A 22,178-nucleotide genomic window follows, 5' to 3' on the forward strand; every position below is an offset into this window, starting at 1 on the left:
CTGAAGATTGCCTTTCATTTCAAAATCCACATAAACTATAATTTTTGTCGATCGTGAAACATATGGCCCGCTATGCAGGTGGCCGGTTGTGAATGTATGACATTCTCCCGTATGCAAGCTAAAACCATCCGGGTATTCCTGGACCAGCAAATAATGGGTAAACATGTGAAGAATGGACAGGGATAAAGAGGGTAACAGAATAGCTTTATGACCAGTTATTAAGGTCCAACGGACTATATGAACTCTGATAGGACGAAGAGCTAGCTCACATACGGTTGGGCCAGCGGTAATGTGGTGAGAAAGTTGTATCTACAGTTCTTTATTACAACAACCAAATGCACTAGAAGTACAATGGTGCTGACAGAGCACCATAATTACAGAGTGACGTGAGATCATGAAAGGAGAACAGCTGTCCATGTCGAGTCCGGTAAGTCACAATGTCCCTCATACAAAATCCCGAAACAGGCCTTGTTGGTAAACAGAAAACAGGGAATGACTGAGACAAGAGAAAGAGAAAGTCCGTGTTGGCAGCGTGGCATTATCAGCGAGTGAAGCAGGAACGCCGAGCGGTCTAAGGCGCTGCAGTCCTGGACTGTGCGGCTGGTCCCGGTGAAGGTTCGAGTCCTCCCTCGGGCATGGGTGTGTGTGTTTGTCCTTAGGATAATTTAGGTTAAGTAGTGTGTAAGCGGGACTGATGACCTTAGCAGTTAACTCCCATAAGATTTCACACATATTTGAACATTTTTTTGAAGCAAGAGCTCTCGTCTCGACCTCGTCGACGGCACTAAATACGAATTCCGCGGTCGTGGTTGCGCCAACACATATCTCCCCACTTCCTGAAACCTGGTGATGTAGGTGTCGGTGGAAGAAGGTAGAGAACCAACTGGGGGGGGGGGGGGGGGGGGCAACTGCTGCGGACAGGCTAGCATGGTCGAGGAAGCAGCGGGTCCACTCAGAGACTCTGCTAACTGATGACGTTCGCCTCCATCGGCTCATCGGAATCCGAAGACGCGTCACCGTCGTGGGGCTGGACTGGCAGCATGTGGCCTGGTGGAGCATACGGCCAGCAGTATAATGGCGGGTTGCGTGTGGGGACGACCCTGCACACGAATCATCAGCAATGCTCCACGCTACACACGCACCGTGGATCTTCACCATGAATACCGCCTTGATACCCTCAAGGAAGTATTCAGGAAACACGCCACACGACTATACAGGAACTCGAGACACTCGAACAATCCTTTCATCCTCACTCTGGGAAACTACGATCACAACCACAGGTGGAAACACAAGCGGCCAAAGACACTGCTAGCTAGGGCATAACCACCTATGGTAAACTAACATACGCAAACAGCGACAAACGCCGGTAAGCCTCTGCATATCAGCAACACTGACTGGTAACTACCAGCTGCTATTAGAGCCGACCAACAGGCCACAGCAGGGACACCGACGAGCTCGCCCACAGATGCACGAACAATCTGCCAACACTCCCTCACACTGTGCCTCCGGTATATGACCTATCGGACACAAGACCGATAACAAACCTAACTGTTGCAGGTTGCAGGACGCTGAACGAGGACACCCAGCGCCAGCCGCCGAGCAGCACAAACGCACAACGTCAAGGTATCGACATGCATGATACCCACTACTAACAAAGCCTATCCTTGCACAACCTATCGCAGGCAGCAAGACAACCGCTACTGCTCTTGCCGCCCGACCTAACTTTCGCAGAGGTTTTTTTCCCTTGGCTCTTGCTTTGGCACTTTTTTTCCTCTGCCCTTCAAACCGCTACCCTTCGTCAGATTTCGACCAATCTATCTCCAGATGAGCGCGTATTAATGGTTAATCCTAACCAGACGTACGCAAACATCGCAGTACCCACATCCTGCGACACCTCACTTAAGTGAATACTAACCCCTATGCAGAGATGGCAGTAGACCTTTTGTGTTGGCCATCATGCCGGTGTGGGCGTGGAGGGGCTCCACCTCTTTTTTTTAAAAAAAAAAGGACAGCAGCGTGAAAGCCGCACCAGCGACGGCAAGCGATGGCGGCAGCGACGAAATGAGGATAAGCCGCCAGGTGCTCCTGCGGAAGGGCAGCAACCAGGCAGCCTGAGCGACACGGCCAGCGGCTGCATCTCGACGTCGCCAGTGCCAAATAACTCAGCCCCCAAGAGCCCAGTCTGTGGGCTGGAGAGGCACTTGCAGGTGGACTTTTCACTAGAGTCTCCTGTGGCTCTGATCGTGGTGGGTCGTTGCACCATTGCAGACGCAGACGATTCTGATGGCAAGAGAGCAGCCGCCCACCAGTGTCCATGACGAACATTCACACACCGCTCATCACCCGCACTGTCGCTGGTACTCGTCCAGATACACACCAAGACAGGGTCACTCAGGTGTATCACGAAGTGTACAAGGGCATCTCATACTGTGGTATAGGCCAGAACAGGTGTAGTGGAGTCTGTGACTGTCAGCTTTGGGAGATATTCGCAGGGCTTTTGCCATTTAATGGGGCTGCATTGTGGGTGCTGAGAAACTGAAGCAACGCCGAGTTGGTGGGTGAGTCTGCCGATTTTAACTCTGTCTTAAAGGTGTGCACCATGTGCTCCATCTCCCCTTTCGACTGCAGATGAAACAGTGTGGACTTGATGTGGGTAATACCAGCCGACGATGGAGAAGGAAATAATTGTGGAGCAGGCTCCTTGGTGGGCAGTCACTCGGACCAACTACTGCACATAAAATGAACCACTTGACAGAGTATTAGTTCTTGCCGGTCTGACAGCAGCGTGCTGCAAGTGATCATCAATCCAAAACAGACAACATCGGCTTTGTCAAAGGCTGGGTTGGTCCGAAGAGCAATCACGACAACATGCCCGCATTAGCATACTCTGCTGTCGATCTGTAACGAACCTCATCGTAATATGCACTCACAGACAAAGCCCAGCGCTGGAGTGGTTGTGTGGTTCTGTCAGAAAGCTGAAAACAGAGGCCAAAAAATGGTACAACCGGTTTATGGTTGGCGATGAGATGGAATTTGTGGCCATAGGGGAAATCATGTAACTTCCGGATTACGTACTAGGTCAGAACATTTGTGTAAATTAAATTTTAATGCAGCCTATTTTCTTCATTTAAAGTAATACCTACATCTCACTTTCAAATTGAAAACATAAATCAAAATTCAAGCACTGATACAAACACTGACATTCCTTCATAGTGTCCCATAACAGCTATTTCTGTTTCATGTGAAGCTCCTTCATCACCTCAAAGCAGCAGAAAAGAAAAGACACTACTGGCCACTAAAGTTGCCACACCATGACGCTGACGTGCTACAGACGCGAAATTTTACCGACAGGAAGAAGGTGCTGTGATATGCAAATGATTAGCTTTTCAGAGCATTCACACAAGGTCGCCGCCGGTGGCGACTCCTACAACGTGCTGACATGAGGAAAGTTTCCAATCGATTTCTCATACACAAACAGCAGTTGACCGGCGTTGCCTGGTGAAACGTTGTTGTGATGCCTCGTGTAAGGAGGAGAAATGCGTACCATCACGTTTCTGACTTTGTTAGAGGTCCGATTGTAGCCTATCGCGATCGTGGTTTATCGTATCGCGACATTGCTGCTCGGGTTGGTCGATATCCAATGATTGTTAGCAGAATACGGAATCGGTGGGTGCAGGAGTGTAATACGGAACGCCATGCTGGATCCCAACGGCCTCGTATCACTAGCAGTCGAGATGACAGGCATCTTATACGCATGGCTGTAATGGATCGTGCAACCACGTCTCGATCCCTGAGTGAACAGATGGGGACGTTTGCAAGATAACAACCATCTGCACGAACAGTTCGACGACGTTTGCAGCAGCACGGACTATCAGTTCGGAGACCATGGCTGCGGTTACCCTTGAAGCTGCATCACAGACACGAACGCCTGCGATGGTGTACTCAACGACGAACCTGAGTGCACGAATGGCAAAGCGTCATTTTTTCGGATGAATCCAGGTTCTGTTTACAGCATCATGATGGTCGAATCCGTGTTTGGCGACATCACGGTGAACGCACATTGGAAGCGTGTATTCGTCATCGCCATACTGGCGTATCACCCGGTGTGATGGTATGGGGTACCACTGGTTACTCGTCTCGGTCACCTCTTGTTCGCATTGACGGCACTTTGAACAGTGGACGTTACATTTCAGATGTGTTACGACCCGTGGCTCTACCCTTCAGTAGATCCCTGCAAAACTCCACATTTCAGCAGGATAATGCACGACCCCATGTTACAGGTCCTGAACGGGCCTTTCTGGATACAGAAAATGTTCGACTGCTGCCCTGGCCAACACATTCTCCAGATCTCTCACCAATTGAAAACGTCTGATCAATGATGGCCGAGCAACTGGATTGTCACAATACGGCAGTCACTACTCTTGATGAGCTGTGGTATCGTGTTGAAGCTGCATTGGCAGCTGTACCTGTACACGTCATCCAAGCTCTGTTTGACTCGATGCCCAGGTGTGTCAAGGCCGTTATTACGGCCAGGGGTGGTTGTTCTGGGTACTGATTTCTCAGGATCTATGCACCGAAATTGCGTGAAAATGTAATCACATGTCAGTTCTAGTATAATATATTTGTCCAATGAATACCCGTTTATCATCTGCATTTCTTCTTGGTGTAGCAATTTCAGTGGCCATTAGTGTAGGACGTAAAATAAAATCCCTGTGAGGAAAAAACTAATATTTACAAAACAAAGCTATTGGGTTGGTGCATAAGTTGGTAGTGTGTTTCTGTAAGTTTGATAAACACAACAGATACAACTAACAGGGACTTCTTCTTCACTATTTACAACAGTCTGCCACGCTGGAGTAAGTTTTCGGATCTGCGACTGTAGAAATCACATGGTGGTTCTGAGCTGAAGAACTCGTCGAACCGCTTTCAGAGCACATTCTCATTCGGAAACGAAGTTCCTTGAAGATTTTTTGATAGAGTGGGGAAAAGATGAAGATCTGAGGACACAAGATCAGGCGGATAAGTTGCGTGCGTAATGACTTCCCGATCAAGCTCCTTTATAGTGTTTTTTGTCAGTCTAGCAGCATGTAGAGGGGCGTTATCGTGGAGTAGCACCACTTCACGTAGTCTCTTGGTCGTTGTTATTGTATTAGGTTTGCAGGACGTCTCAGTTGTTGACAGTAAGTGTCACAGTGATGGGCACACCTCGAGAAAGCAATTTGTAGTACACACAAAAAAAAATGGCTCTGAGCACTATGGGACTTAACATCTATGGTCATCAGTCCCCTAGAACTTAGAACTACTTAAACCTAACTAACCTAAGGACATCACACACATCCATGCCCGAGGCAGGATTCGAACCTGCGACCGTAGCGGTCACGCGGTTCCAGACTGAAGCGCCTAGAACCGCAGGGCCACACCGGCCGGCTGTAGTACACACACCATCTGTGTTCCACAGGCTATATAACATTATCTCTTGTGGATACGTGTAGGTCTTTGTACAGGGAGTTGCTACTTTGTTTGGATTCAACCATAACTTTCTTTTGCTCATGTTAGCATAAAGACACCATTTCTCTCCACCAGTGACAATACAGTATAGGAATGGTTGATGTTGTTCGCGAGTAGACTCATGAAGTGCAAGCAAAGATGCACACATGGTCGCCTACTGATTTTTGTGATTTTGGCTTAGTGCATTTAGTACCCATACACCCAATTCTTTAACCCTTCCCTTTGCATGCAAATGTCACACGATGGTGGAATAATCACAGTTCACCATGCCCGCCAGTTCTCGAGGATACTGACGTGGATCAATGTAGATTAAACCGTTTAAACGATCTTCGTCAAATCTCAAAGGTCTTCCTGAACGTGGAGAATCACTAATGTTAAAACAATCCCTCTTAGAAGGAGAAAACTATTTTCTAGATGTGCTGTGTCCAATGACATCATCCTCATACACTGATCAAATGTTTCTGGTTGCCTCCTCTGCTGTCATCTTTGTCATCCCCTCTACTGAACTCAAACAAAATATGTCAGAAACATTCTGATTTCTCTACATGGTACTCCATTTTCTAGCGTCCACAGCTCCACTTACAGTTTCCAAATGACAAAATGACAATACGTTACTCACACCAATAGTGATTTACAAATGGAAAATTGCAATTTATATATAAACCGATAGCAACTGGAATACCAATATGCAAAACAAAAATGCTACGAACTTGTGCACCAACCTAAGAAAAGCGGTGGCAGTTCACAGCTTGCACATCTGAAAGTAATGAGTTTAAAAGCTTATGTGATAAGCTGAGAGGTCGCATGCCACGCTTTCACTTTAACAACATTGTCAGTGAGATTAGTGTTCAAGTTTTAGGTTGGTTGGTTGATTTGTGGGATTAAAGGGACCAGACTGCGACGGTCATCGGTCCCTCAAGTTTTAGGTCATGATCTCAGTGTTCCCCAGCACTACAGTTGGTACGTGTGGTTTATGACATCTACATCTACATGATTACGCTGCAATTCACACTTAAGTGCCTGGCAGAGGGTTCATCGAACCATTTTCATACTACTTCTCTACAATTTCACTCTCGAATGGCGCGTGGGAAAAGGAACACCTAATTCTTTCCGTTCTAGCTCTGATTTCTCTTATTTTATTATGATGATCATTTCTCCGTACGTAGATGGGTGTCAACAAAATATTTACGCATTCAGAAGAGAAAGCTGGTGGTTGTAATTTCGTAAATAGATCTCACCGCAAAGAAAACCGCCTTTGTTCCAGTGACTGCCACCCCATCTTGCGTATCATATCAGTGACATTCTCACCCCTATTGCGCGGTAACACGAAACGAGCTGCCCTTCTTTGCACTTTTTCGGTGACCTCCGTCAATCCTACCTGGTAAGGATCCCCTACCGTGCAGCAGCATTCCAGCAGAGGACGGACAGGAGTAATGTAGGCTGTCTCTTTAGTGGGTTTGTCTCATCTTGTAAGTGTTGTGCCAACAAAGCGCAGTCTTTGTTTCGCCTTGCCCACAATGTTATCTATGTGGTCTTTCCCATTTAAGTTGCTCGAAATTGTAATTCCTAGGTATTTAGTCGAATTGACAGCCCTTAGATTTGTGCGATTTATCGTATACTCAAAATTTATCGGATTTGTTTTAGTACCCATGTGGATGACCTCGAACTTTTCTTTGTTTAATTCCAATTGCTACTTTTCGCACCATACGGAAATTCTTTATACATCATTTTGTAATTGGAATTGATCGTCTGATGGTTTTACCAGACGGTAAATTACAGCGTTATCAGCAAACAATCTAAGGGGTCTGCTCAGATTGTCACCTAGATCATTTATGTAAATCAGGAGCAGCAGAGGGCCTATGACACTACCATGCGGAACGCCAGATATCACTTCTGTTCTACTCGATGATTTACCGTCTATGACTACGGACTGTGACCTCTCTGAGAGGAAATCACGAATCCAGTCACACAACGGAGACGATACTCCATGTGCATGCAATATGATTAAAGTGCGCGTCATATATCTTGGCGGCCGAGTTTAGGTTCGTTCTGCGCATCTGACGTCACAAAACACAGTCAGCCAATGAACAGAGAACGACGTTGCCAGATCTCGACAGCAGTGCAGAGCACGGACGAGTGTCTTCACTTTTAGAAACGTTCGGTCATAAATAAAGTAATAGAACAAAAGCAATGTCTTGATAGCAGACTTTCTTTTACAGAAAGTTTGGAAAAAGCATTCTTTATACCAGTTGCTTCATATTCTATTAATTAATTAAACCAAACAAGCAATAAGACTCCTAATTCAGGCGATAGCAAGGAAAGGTGTTTGTTTCAATCTCACGAACTGCTTTTTCGCAATAAAGAACAGCGGTAATTGTTTATTTCCTATTGTACTTCGACGAAGCGTGAGTAATTCATAGTCATACCACTTAGACTCATTATGGAATTACACTGTTTGATGAGCTGAGGTAGCGGAATGGTTAAGGTGTTGGGCTGTCAAGTGAAAGGTTATGAGTTCAAACCTTGTGCAGTGCTTAATAATTTCTTTATTTAAAAACAATATTGGAGTGCCTTACTTCACGAATTTTATTCGTTTGAATGAAATTTCTAGTGCTTTGCCTCTTCATTAACTTTTTCGCTGCTGCAGACACATGCTCCCCGCATTCCGCGCTGTGCGCGATTTTGTCATCACTGCACTTCTCGCCTGTGCAGACACATGATGTTCCCACTGCTTTGACACACTTATCATTCGATTTCACAAAAAATATTTGGCCAAAATATTTGGTTTTTACACGTCTTCTTGGCTGATACCTTCCCCCCATAAATGACTTAATTTTGTTTTGATGTGCAGCATTGAATGTAGTAAACCATTGCACGATATTTTGAAGAGTTTGCAGAGGTAAAAGTCCATAGCGTATACTTTCCGTATGGTCGATTTTAGTTGCCACAATGTTGAGAATGAAATGTGGACAAGATACCTAAATTTCATATAATATTTACTGTATAACAATATCCCATTTGATTTAAGTACCACATAGGTGTCGTATGTAATATTGAGAAATATTCCGTCTTTCGCGACTGTAATAAAAGTTTTAAATACACACGGCGCGTTTGGCTTTATTTTAAAGCACTTCCATCGGTGAAAGGTATGGCACATACACAATGGTATTCATGTTCTATTTCTTGTTTTTGTTCCACAGTCGCAGTTTTACCAATGGTATTGAAATATATCCCTCTTCTGCAACTGTAATAAGCGACTTATTTAGACCAGACGCGTTTCTCTCTTTTGAAGCATCATAAGAGGACTGTATTTTGTGTCCTCCATTGCCAAGTCACCTTTCGTAGTTTTGTGCTGTGGTAGCACAATATTCAACGTTTGTGTTGGCTCATCAGTGTTTTAGCAAATAAATGCTGTTTGTGTGTGCCACACACAAAATTATATTTGACATAGCTCTGAGCACTTAACTGACAGACGGTATATTCAAGTCCTAACGTTTTTGTAAGTCCACAGTTTTGTTTAATGTATTTTGTCTACTTCCTTTTGATTGATTGAAGTGCTATAAAATAAAGCCAAACGTGCCCAGTGTAAGTAAAACTTTTGTTACAGTCGCGAAAGGTGGAATATTTCTCAATATTACATACGACACTTATGTGGTACTTAAATTAAATGAAATATATAGGTATCTTGTCCTCATTTCATTCTCAACATTGTGGCAACTAAAATCGACCATACGGAAAGTATACTCTATGGAATTTTACCTCTGCAAACTCTTCAAAATTTCGTGCAAAGGTTTACTGTATTTAATGCTGCATAATAACTGCGTTGAACATCGAAACAAAATTAAGTCATTTATGGGGGGAAGGTATCAGTCAAGAAGATAGGTAAAAATCTAATTTTTGAGCCAAATAGTTTTTGTGGACTCGAATGATAAAGAGTGTCAAAGCAGTCGAAACACAATGTGTCTGCACAGGCGAGCAGTGCAGTGACAAAATCGCCCACAGCGCGGAATGCAGGGAGCACGTCTTTGTAGCAGCGAAAGGGTTAATGCGGCCGTGGTGGCTTTATTTCATGAACTGCGCGCTCCCCCCTACACGTAAGCTTGCGAACTATGCTATACTACGGCGCTGCTTCTATTGGCGCGTGCGTCGTGTGCAACTGGCAACGCAGCAATCTCCAGCGTCTGGGCGGGCATGCGCGAGCCGCCAAGATAAAAGAATTGAACTATAATAGTCGCTTGTGAGGAACGGTATCAAAAGCCTTCTGGAAATCTAGGAACATGGAATCGATCTGAGATCCCTTGTCGATAGCACTCATTACTTCATGGAAATAAAGAGCTAGCTGTGTTGTACAAGAACGATATTTTCTGAATCCGTGTTGGTTATGTATCAATAAGTCATTTTCTTCAAGGTGATTCACAATGTTCGAGTACAGTATATGGTCGAAACTCCTAGTGGATATTGATATGGGTCTGTAATTCAGTGGGTTACTCCTATTTCCTTTCTTGAATATTGGTGTGACCTGTGCTACTTTCCAGTCTTTAGGAACATTGTAGGTAGAATGTTCTTAAAACTGCACTTGTAACCTGTAGAGAACTTTTGCCTGAGGGGCCGTAGTAGAGATGACGGAGAACAGGGAGACAGATGAATTGGGGGTGATAAATGATGTGCGAAGCGACCTAGCAGTGTGAGTGATTTTTGGAAGCCGCACTCAGTGGGTCGTACCTGCAGTGAGGCTTCTGGCCAAAGCGTTCTCCTCCTTCCAATTAGGGCTGGATAGAAGGGCGCCCGATCACATAACATTTTACCTGAGCCAGGCGGCCAGGTGGCGGAAAGTGGGTGGAGGAAGTCGTTTAAGACAGACTGCTGTAAACTGAGCCTTTGTGCAAATGGTGGGAAGGTCATAAAACTCTGTGCATTCTCATGTTAGAAGCTGGGACGTATTGGACAGATTGGCTGGTATAAGTGTTTAGTGGAGGCAAGACTGTAACCCACCCTTGACGCCAGGTAATCCACAGGTTCTTTTAGCGAGCGGCAAAAATATGTATTTAAGAGGCACAACTGGCTAGAAAGCTTAATAGTCTTCTTTCAGAAATTGGAAAGATTCAAAATGTTCAAATGTGTGTAAATTCTTAAGGGACCAAACTTCTGAAGTCATCGGTCCCTAGAGTTACACACTACTCAAACTAACTTATGCTAATAACACACACACCCATGCCCGAGGGAGGACTCGAACATCTGGTGGGAGGGGACACGCAGTCCGTGACATGGCGCCTCCAACCGCACGGCCACTCCGCGCGGTTTCCAGAGATTGCATCTTTCTGTAAATGAGGAACTGTGATCCTATCTGGATAGATTTTTTTGCAAAACACGGCTGTGCCTAATACGAGAACGACCCATTCTTAGTATAAAATCTTCTTTTTTTTCAGAAAAGAGAGATTTTGAGATGCTGATTGGCTCCGCTCAGGATATCCATAGTGGCTGTTTGCTCCTCCAGCGTGGGAACCCCGGTGCTGTGTCTGGATTGGCTACCAGGCAAACAGAACAGTCAAGAGGGGTGATTTAAAGAGAAGAGGACAGTTCGATTGTTTGTGGAATGTGGTGGCTGTTTCGTTTTTTCTATTACAGCCCCCATGCCTAGGCTTGGTGATTCTTTGCCTTCTTTATCTTTTGGTCCTTTCCTGGTTGAGAACTTCATGTTTTTCCCTTGTGGATGAGACTTGTGGTCTGTAACTCTTGGTGGACTAAGAGCCAGTGGCACTTTTCCAACTGTACTGACAGTGGAACTGCGTATCATCTCCGACATACCGTGTGTCGTGAGGGTGAACTTATTCGTCCTGTGTCGGCCATCTGACATTTGACGATTCCAGCACGAACCGTGTGCTAGTGAATAAAATTGGTTTGGTCAGACCAATGAAGGGGTGCACCCCACACTGAACTCCGCTGGGTTTTCAGGGCTCTGATTGGAAAGTTCCCGGCGTTCTGATAATTAGAACTCCAGACCACGTAGTTTGCAAATTTTCGTGGACGCGTCAGAGCATTACAGTTGCCGCTGCGCGCCGCTCCTCGTCCACAGCGCTCCGTTTTCTGCTGCCGCCGGAATCAAGGTGAAAGGGTTAAATACTGCTGCACCGGCGGAGGGTTGTTAAATATTATTCGAAACTTCCTGTTCTCAGGTGAACCGTAGTTAGTGGTATACATGGTAGTAGTTGGTCCGAATAGACCCGAGGCCTCACTGCGGATTCATTTAAACAAAGTCAGATTGAGTTGAAAAATGGATTAATTCAGGGGAGAATTTCTATAGCTTCTATCCCAATGTATGCTTTGCCAATCAAACACCATCCCTTTTCTGATTTGTGTTTGTCATTTCTGTGCAATGACTTATTAGATAGTTGTTGTTATATCCTAGCCAGTAATGCCACCCGAGCCCGCAGCCAAAAAGGTTGGCAGCATCAAAGTCCGGACGCCGTCCGCATAAGCAGCGCCAGCGAGACAGGAAATCGCCGCAAGTCTGCGCGCGCCACCGCTGGCTTCTGGGTTCTTAAGCGCTGGAGTCGCGAGCGCTAGGACAGTTCTGTATTCGCCGCTCAGTTGTATACTCGCCACCGAATTGTGTACTTGCTAGTCAGTTGTGTGTTTATCGCAGAAGAGTTGTTGTTTGTCGTTAGCCGACGCTGACCTAGCCGCTCCGACTCGAACTAGACAGATTTCTGCAGACACGGAGTTCACTACTGTGTTCTGTATCTTCGTTAATAAAGATAAGCACCGACTTTTATTCAATCAGAGTGTTTGGGTTTTCATCTTTCTGTTCACTGTTCCAGTGGACCGGTCGGCCCGCTATTAAAAGTGTGGCGGTGACTTCGTAAGCCGTTTCTACAGCGAATTGCTTGTCGCTACGAACGCCGCCACAAAACTGGCGACGAGGACTTCCGAACTCGTGTGCAGGGCTGGTTCAACTTGTTTCTGGTTATACTAATTATAGCGATAAAATTTTGGGGGCTGGTTTAATTTGTGTTCACTATGTCTGCCGAATTACAACAGTTGATCTTGTTACAGAGTCAGCAAATACAAAGTCTGGTGGAAGCAATCGCCAAACAAGCGGCTAATCCTCCAACACAAAAGGAACAAGCACAGGCAGCACCACCTTTCCGTGCTTTTGATGCATCAAGAGAAGAATGGCGAGAATATTTCGCGCAGTTGCAGGCGCACATGACAGTCTACAAAATCACAGGTACTGAGCGGCAGCTTTATTTAATTTCCACTGCAGGCGAGGAAGTCTATCGACTACTTTGTAAGTTGTTCCCGGAATCCCAGCCAGAAGCTTTAGACTATGACGTTGTTGTTAACAAGCTTGCTGAGTATTTCGAGTCGCGAGTTCATGTGGCAGCAGCCAGATTCAAGTTCTTCAGATTGAAGAAACTGCCACATCAATCTAATAAGCAGTGGTTAACAGATTTACGGGGCCTCACCCGTCAGTGCCGATTTAATTGTGTGTGTGGAGCTTCCTACAGTGATGTCATGTTACGAGACGCTATTACTCAAAACATTGCAGATTCTCGTATTCGTGCTGCTATCTTAAAGTTGCCTGACCCGTCATTATAGACTGTGATGAACATCATTGAAGCCTAAGATACTTTTGACTATGCTGAGTGTGAGTTAGATCAGCCATGTATTTCTCAAATTGCCTGTGCTAAGCAAGTTCTGTCACGCCCGCGGCCCCACCGGCAGAGTCAGACTGTAAACACTAGCCGGCCGCGTCATGTTAAACACATTCGTCAGCCGCGTGTGCAAAATGATAGAGTTAAGACTTGCCCTAAGTGTGTTCTTGCTCATCCTCGTGAACGTTGCCCGTTAAGAAACGCGGTTTGTCACTTTTGTCAAAGGAAAGGACACATCCAGACTGTTTGTTTGCGTAAACGCAAGAACAATTCTAGCGCTGCCCAGCCCATGGATATTCATGTTCTTCAAAGCCAGCCCGCCCAGAAGGTCGCGTTTAAAGACTCTTCCACGGTTCGTGTGGGTAATAAACTTGTTCGCAATAAACCACCCACCCAGCCCTCTGCTACGCGACCCAAGCGTAATTCAAACGCTGTAAAAAGTAATGTACAGACTGCAAGTGAAGCGGGAGTTGTTGTTCCACCCGCCCAACCCACGAGTTGTCGTAAGCAGCGAACACGCGCTAAACGCGCTGATTTTGTGTCTTCCGCCTCCACTGCACCGATCCAGAGACAGTGTAATAAACTATTTGTGAAGCTACGCATCCAGGATAAGACCTTCAATTTTCAATTAGACACTGGTGCGTCTGTGACTCTCATAAATAGTGCTACGTATGCGGCTATCGGCCGCCCTAAACTTTCAGCGGCAAAACATTCTTTGGGTACTTATAGTGGAGAACAAATTCCTGTGTTAGGTGTATGTAGCGTGCCAGCCACATTCCGTGGCAATACAAAAACAGTTTCATTCACAGTGCTCCGCGCTACAGACAGTGTAAACATTTTCGGATTAGACTGTTTTGACTTGTTTGGCCGGTCTATCCAAGACAATGTGTTGCAAATTAATTCTGTTGTTGTTCCTCAAGACAGCATAACCGATTTGTGTAAACAATACAGTGACATATTTAAAGACGAACTAGGTTGTGCTGCGAACTTTGCCGCTCATATTACGTTAAAAGATAATGCTCAGCCTCGATTTTTTCGTGCTCGTCCAGTGCCTCACGCCCTCCGGGCACCTGTAGCAGATGAACTTCGTCGTTGGCAAAACAACGGTGTTATTCAACCCGTTTCAGCGAGCCAGTGGGCTTCTCCCTTAGTTATTATAAAGAAACCGTCTGGCAAGTTACGTTTGTGTGCTGATTTTAAGTCGACAGTTAATCCTCAGACTGTCATTGATTCTTTTCCTTTGCCTAGACCGGACGAGCTGATGGATAAGTTAGGGGAAGCTCGTTTCTTTTCCAAAATTGATCTCCGTGAAGCATATTTGCAATTGCCCCTCGACGAGCAATCACAACAGTATTTTGTCATAAACACGTCGTTGGGGTTGTTCCGTTTTCTGCGTTTGCCTTTTGGTTGTGCGTCAGCTCCAGCTGTTTTTCAGCGTTTTTTGTCACAACTTCTGGCTAATGCGCCATCGTGTTGCAACTATTTAGACGATATTGTTGTGTCCGGTCGGACGCCTGCTGAACATTTCCGTAATTTGGAGTGTTTGTTTACAGTGTTGTCTCAGGCAGGCCTACGTTGCAACATCGATAAAATGTTCATTTTTCCTTACGGAGATGGAGTATCTGGGACATGTTCTTAATGCTCAAGGCATTCATCCCTCCCAGTCACATTTAGCAGCTATTCGTGATTTGCCCGCCCCTCGCAATCTGCATGAATTGCAAGCAGTTCTTGGCAAATTGACATATTATATTAGGTTTATACCTAATGCATCACAGATTGCTGCACCGTTGCATCGTCTCCGCCGTAAGAATGTTCCGTTTGTGTGGTCAGCTGATTGCCAATCAGCCTTTCCGCAGCTTAAAGACGCTTTATTGAATGATCGTTGTCTGGTCCATTACGACCCTAACAAGCCTCTGGTGTTAGCTTGTGATGCCTCTTCTTTCGGCCTCGGTGCTGTGTTGTCTCACCGAGTCGGTAACACCGAACGTCCTATTGCGTTCGCATCTAAATTGCTAAACAAAGCTCAGAGTAATTATAGCCAATTGGACAAGGAAGCATTGGCTATTGTGTTCGGTGTCGCAAAATTCCATCACTACCTCTATGGTAGACCATTCTATTTAGTAACAGATCACAAGCCCCTGACGTCACTGTTTCATCCGTCTAAACCAGTTCCTCAGCGGACAGCTCAGAGACTACAACGTTGGGCTCTTTTGTTATCACAATACCAGTATGAGATACTGTATCGCCCTACAGCTCAGCATGCAAACGCTGACGCGCTTTCTAGATTGCCGATTGCTGCGGATGATGTCTTCGATTCCTCTGACGACTCTTGCCATCAGATTGACGCCGATGAGCATCAATCCCTCCGGGATTTTCCGATTGATTATCGTCAGGTGGCACGTGAGACAGCTACGGATCCTCATCTGCGTTTACTATTACGTTTTGTTCAACGTGGTTGGCCGTCCAAGGCAAAGGACATATCGGATCCTGTGGTTCGTCGCTATTATCCGCAACGTCATCTGTTGTCTGTTTCGCACGGAGTTTTGCTGTTACGCACCGAGAATGACCAGCTTCGTGTAGTGGTTCCCCAAGTGCTCCAATCCAAGGTCCTCGACTTGTTGCATCAAGGTCATTGGGGAGTGGTCCGCACCAAGCAGCTTGCCCGCCGTCATTGTACATGGATCGGCATTGATAAGCAGATTACGCAGATGTCTACAGATTGTTCGACGTGTGCCGAACACCAAGCTGCTCCGCCTCAACGCTATTTTGAGTGGGCACGCCCTGCCGGTCCCTGGCAGCGAGTACATATTGATTTCGCTGGTCCATATTGGCATTCTCGTTGGCTCATCGTGATAGATGCATTTAGTAATTTTCCGTTTGTTGTGCCCATGCAGTCTACAACGTCTGCACAAACTATACAGGCGTTGACTTCAATTTTTTGTATTGAGGGTCTTCCAGAAGTTTTAGTGTCTGACAATGGTCCACAATTTACCTCTGCTGAATTTGAAAATTTTTGTTCTGCCAATGGCATTCGCCATGTTCTTACTCCGCCGTTCCACCCTCAATCGAATGGTGCAGCGGAACGTTTTGTACGCACATTCAAGGATCATATGGACCGCCTTCGTGCTACGCACTCTCGTCAGCAGGCCCTCATCACGTTCCTGTAGTCGTACCGGACCACGCCACGCGACGGCCCTTCGCCTGCGGAGCTTCTCCACGGCCGTCGTCATCGCACCCTACTACGGTTGTTGCACCCCCCGCATCGACCCGCCGCTTCTGAGCATCGCACGCGTTTTCAGCGCAACGACGCCGTTTTTTTCAGAGTTTATCACGGTCGCCGTCGTTGGGAACGTGGTACCGTGATAAGTGTCCAGGGTCGCGGTTTTTATACTGTTCAAGGTGCTACTGGGGTGCACAGGAGGCATCAGAACCAGTTGCGCCGCGCTGGCCGCCCGGATTCTGCCGCTCGTTCTTTGTCCACAGATTTGGTCCGCGGCGGGTTCCAGCCGCGCCTTCCGACTTCACTGCCGCCCCCAGGGCAGCAGCAGCAGCCGTCGCCGCTACCACGCCGACAGCCCGTCCCGTTGATGCCTCCCGCGCAGCTTCATCCGGGAGCGCCCCATGTGGTCGCTCCGGCGCCTGCGGTCCCTCTTCAGTCGCCACCGCCTTCGGAGCTGATCGACGTCGACTCCTCAGCCGGGCCGCCTTCCCAAGCGGTGGCTGTGCAGCCTGTCCTGCAGCCGCTTTCCTTGGGCACCCCCAAGGAGTCTGACACCGCAGCGCCTTGTCCGGCGCCCACTCAGCAGCCGTCGACGCAGCGTCAGGAGACGCTGCCTCTCTTCGTGGGTCCCGACGCCCCGTCGCGTCCAGTACCAGAAGCTGCGCCCGTGGACACAGGCGTGCACCCTGACCTCGGTTTTCAGTCGGTGTTTCCCGCGGCCCCCCGAAGCCAATGCTGGGGTGCGGACCGGGGACTGCCACCGACAACAGTCTCCGCCCCGGTCTCTTCTGCTACGCCTGCGGCCAGCCCCCTCCCCCGCCGTCGACGCTCGCCACGTCATTATTCAACGACGGTGCGGCGATTTGGGGGGGAGGAGTGTTATATCCTAGCCAGTAATGCCACCCGAGCCCGCAGCCAAAAAGGTTGGCGGCATCAAAGTCCGGACGCCGTCCGCATAAGCAGCGCCAGCGAGACAGGAAATCGCCGCAAGTCTGCGCGCGCCACCGCTGGCTTCTGGGTTCTTAAGCGCTGGAGTCGCGAGCGCTAGGACAGTTCTGTATTCGCCGCTCAGTTGTATACTCGCCACCGAATTGCGTACTTGCTAGTCAGTTGTGTGTTCATCGCAGAAGAGTTGTTGTTTGTCGTCAGCCGACGCTGACCTAGCCGCTCCGACTCGAACTAGACAGATTTCTGTAGACACGGAGTTCACTACTGTGTTCTGTATCTTCGTTAATAAAGATAAGCACCGACTGTTATTCAATCAGAGTGTTTGGGTTTTCATCTTTCTGTTCACTGTTCCAGCGGACCGGTCGGCCCGCTATTAAAAGTGTGGCGGTGACTTCGTAAGCCGTTTCTACAGCGAATTGCTTGTCGCTACGAACGCCGCCACAAAAGTTGTAGTTACAAAAGAATTAATAAAAATTGTTATTATTTTGTAAACTTAAAGCTCCACTGTTCTTATTCACACTCCCTCAACTATGCACTGTTTTTATACAGTGCTGACCATTAAAATTGCTGCACCAAGAAGAAATGCAGATGATAAACGGGTATTCATTGGTCAAATATATTATACTAGAACTGACATGTGATTACATTTTCACGCAATTTGGGCGCATAGATCCTGAGAAATCAGTACCCAGAACAACCACCTCTGGCCGTAATAACGGCCTTGATACGCCTGGGCATTGAGTCAAACAGAGCTTGGATGGCGTGTTCAGGTACAGCTGCCCATGCAGCTTCAACACGATACCACAGTTCATCGAGAGTAGTGACTGCCGTATTGTGACGAGACAGTTGCTCGGCCGTCATTGACCAGACGTTTTCAATTGGTGAGAGATCTGGAGAATGTGTTGGCCAGGGCAGCAGTCGAACATTTTCTGTATCCAGAAAGGCCCGTACACGACCTGCAACATGCGATCGTGTATTATCCTGCTGAAATGTAGGGTTTCGCAGGGATCGAATGAAGCGTAGAGCCACGGGTCGTACACACATCTGAAATGTAACGTCCACTGTTGAAAGTGCCGTCAATGCGAACAAGAGGTGAACGAGACGTGTAACCTATGGCACTCCATCCACCACACCGGGTGATACGCCAGTATGGCGTTGACGAATACACGCTTCCAATGTGAGTTCACCGCGATGTCGCAAAACACGGATGCGACCATCATGATGCTGTAAACAGAACCTGGATTCATCCGAAAAAATGACGTTTTGCCAATCGTGCACCCAGGTTCGTCGTTGAGTACACCATCGCAGGCGCTCCTGTCTGTGATGCAGCGTCAAAGGTAACCGTAGCCATGGTCTCCGAGCTGATAGTCCATGCTGCTGCAAACGTCGTCGAACTGTTCGTGCAGATGGTTATTGTCTTACAAACGGCCCCATCTGTCGACTCAGGGATCGAGACGTGCTGCACGATCCGTTACAGACGTGCGGATAAGATGCCTGTTATCTCGACTGTTAGTGATACGAGGCCATTGGGATCCAGCACGGCGTTCCGTATTACCCTCCTGAACCCACTGATTCAATATTCTGCTAATAGTCATTGGATCTTGACCAACGGAGCAGCAATGTCGCGATACGATAAACCGCAATCGCGATAGGTTACAATCCGACCTTTACTAAAGTCGGAAACGTGATGGTACGCATTTCTCCTCCTTACACGAGGCATCGCAACAACGTTTCACCAGGCAACGCCGGTCAACTGGTGTTTGTGTATGAGAAATCGATTGGAAACTTTCCTCATGTCTGCACGTTGTAGGTGTCACCACCGGCGCCAACCTTGTGTGAATGCTCTGAAAAGCTAATCATTTGCATACCACAGCATCTTTTTCCTGTCGGTTAAATTTAGCGTCTATAGCACGTCATCTTCGTGGTGTAGCAATTTTAATGGCCAGTAGTGTATTATTGTGGTGGTACATGAGTACACCAGCAATTTAACGTTGAATCTCATTAAATTGATTAATTTGATTATTAATTTGAGTTCTGAAAGTGCCATGAGTAAATTCACTAATTCATATAGAAAAAAGGGTGTAGCTCACGATTTGAAGGTTACTGTGGAGATAACACTTTTCTTGATGTAAAATAACAACATTTAGCATTAACTAAAGATTTATCACAACTTGTTTCATTAGCGTTTCATTTCGTAAATTTTCATTTAGTAGTTAGATTACTTCGTTTTGTAAGGATGTCAATTTCGAGCCATAGTAGTTAGCAGCTATCACTTCGCGTTTGCTAAGTTTCAGTTTCACGGTGACCTCAACGCTGAACTTCATACACATCAAAGGACCGTTCTCCGCTGTAATAGTTCTCTCTGTACTGTGACAGGACTATCCAGGTCTCTTCGGTCTGTGATGAAACTCCATATGGTAATCCAAAACGTGGGTTTGTTTTAAATAGTAAGCACTGAGCAACTTCCACATTTCAGAGGGCAACTGAGCGACTGGTTCGTTTAACGGAGAAAGTTTCTGAAACAAATGAAACCTTTGAAGTTTAATGAGAGACGAGAAAAAAGCTTTTCCGAAGATGGGTTCTCCACCTGAAACACTGAGGACTGTTGCAAACTTCGAACATACGAGTCTCTTCGAATAGTGGAAACGCCGGGAAGGCGAGTGGGCGTACAGATGGGAGGCGGTTACGGAGGGATCGTGGTACGTTGTGAAGTCGTAACCGACTGTCGAAGGAAGCCTAACTGCCGTTGTTGGTTTTTAGACTATCGTTGTTGGTGTTGAAATTGCTATTGCTGCTTGGTAAGCTGCAGATGCAGCTGTAACAACCGAACTAACGCCCAATCCACAGTACGAGGGGAACAAAACAAGCTCTTCGCCAAAAACCGTAGTATCTGCATTTCTTTATTACAAGAACCAAATACACAAAACGTGCAATGGCGATAACAGAGCACCCGGATTACACAAGCACGTGATAATATTAACAGAAAAATAGCAGTAGAGGTGGAGCCCGATAACATACAATATTTGTCATATAAAATCACAGAACAGTCGCAGTCAGTAAGCGGGACCTTCATTGATCACAGTTACGGCAAGAGAGAGCGAGTAGCCGCCGGGACCATTCGGCCAGCGGTTGCGCTCACAGCGAACAATGCACGCGCTCTTGTTGCGGTCTCTCGCAGGCGGCAACCAATCCGAATTCTGCAGTCTTTGTGGCGGGATTTTGGGTGCGCCTCCACAAAAGGGTTTTAAAACAGGGTCAGTAATGTAGCAAGCACTTAAACCTTTGCACCTGTGCTGAAGATAACATGTTGCACCCTTGCTACAAAAGTGGCGCAACTCAAAAATCTTAATTTTTTTGTTTCTACTGTGACAATTAAAGAAATGATACTTGACCTGTCACCAAACCTGTGTTTCTAAAATTTGATAATTTCGTCGTTGCAGGGCACCTGTGTCGCTTTAATTGTTTGGAGTAGGAACGTGTTCATGATAAGAAAAGCGTTGTATTGTTAGCTGAGCAGTGAATTCCATAGCGAACGGATTGTTATTAATAAGTTCAAAACTGTGTTGTTTTGAGTTGTGTTGTTCTTTTGTGCAAAGTGAAAAGAAAGATATCTCTATTTGTGTCACTTTAGTCAATCAAAGTAAGCGTAGAACGGGTAAATAATTTGGATTATGATAGTTTCGAAGAATCATTTCAGGGGATTTTGCGTTACGTCAGTTTTACTGAATAAAGTGAAATTTTCCATTTCTGCCCTTTTCTCATAAAAAGTATTTTTTAATGTAAACATTGTTAGCTCTTCCAAGCAAACAGGATACCCTTGATTATAATGTGAACTATCGTTTTACGAATACGTATTTTTTTTTTTTTAATTCTGAGTTTCTTCACTATAGAAGCATTATTTTCTGGCGTTGTAAATTGTGTCGGTTTTGAAGAAGTAGATTAGGATATTTTGAGCTGCGACATTTTTCAAGAATATGCTCATACTTTTCTGCTCTCTTTTCATACAGAATAATGATGTTTTCATCGCGACGTTCATCTGTCATGTTGCAGAATAACGCGGAGGAGGACATTCTGCTAACTGAAAAGAAGACCATAAAACAAATCCAAGTGATGAGATAGAAAAAATAGAAATGAGCGTTTGGCGTCATTGGCGGGAGGCCCCTTGCGGGGCAGGTCCGGCCGCCTTGGTGCAGGTCTAATTACATTCGACGCCACATTTGGCGACCTGCGCACTGGATAGGGATGAAATGATGATGGTGTCAACACAAAACCCACTCCCTGAGCGGAGGAAATCTCCCACCCAGCCGGGAATTTAACCCGGGCCCCTAGGACGGCAATCCGTCATGCTGACCACTTTTTTTTTTTTTGTTGACCTCATTTTGTTCTATATTGTTCGTTGAATTTGTTTGGGGAGGGCGTCTGATGACACCCATTAAGGTTCTTCGTTGATCTGTTCACTCAGTTTTTTCTATTGCACAGGGTGGCTAATCCTCTGACCAAGCACGCTGAGCTACCGTGCCGGCACTCACTCAGCTATCGGGGCGGACATGATATAGAAAAGGAAAAAAATAACAATTATTTTATGAATTATGCTGTCATCGGAACGCATCGTGTCTAATGAAATTCTATAATGAAATAAGATCAACTGTTTCTGCTACAAGTTATGATGGGGATAAAAGTGACATTTATATTGCTGCATGTACACACATCAAAAAAAGTTTTCCATCACCCCAGTTCCCAGAACTCCTGAAGATAGACGTTGACTGCGGATATTGTATCACAGACACAGTCCCTTTAGCCGGCCGGTGTGGCCGAGCGGTTCTAGGAGCTACAGTCTGCAACCGCGC

General features: G+C 46.3%; 1 protein-coding gene across 1 annotated transcript; it reads left to right on the forward strand.

Moving 5' to 3' along the window:
• Positions 1-72: 72 nt before the first annotated feature.
• LOC124555959 (vegetative cell wall protein gp1-like) lies at positions 73-21,386 on the forward strand. The gene is made up of 4 exons (XM_047130007.1): positions 73-157; positions 2,008-2,286; positions 16,647-17,062; positions 21,339-21,386. The coding sequence occupies exons 1-4, from the start codon at positions 73-75 to the stop codon at positions 21,384-21,386; spliced, it is 828 nt and encodes a 275-aa protein (XP_046985963.1).
• Positions 21,387-22,178: the final 792 nt, after the last annotated feature.

Source organism: Schistocerca americana, chromosome X (genome assembly GCF_021461395.2).
Source record: "Schistocerca americana isolate TAMUIC-IGC-003095 chromosome X, iqSchAmer2.1, whole genome shotgun sequence".
Taxonomy (NCBI): Eukaryota; Metazoa; Arthropoda; class Insecta; order Orthoptera; family Acrididae; genus Schistocerca; species Schistocerca americana.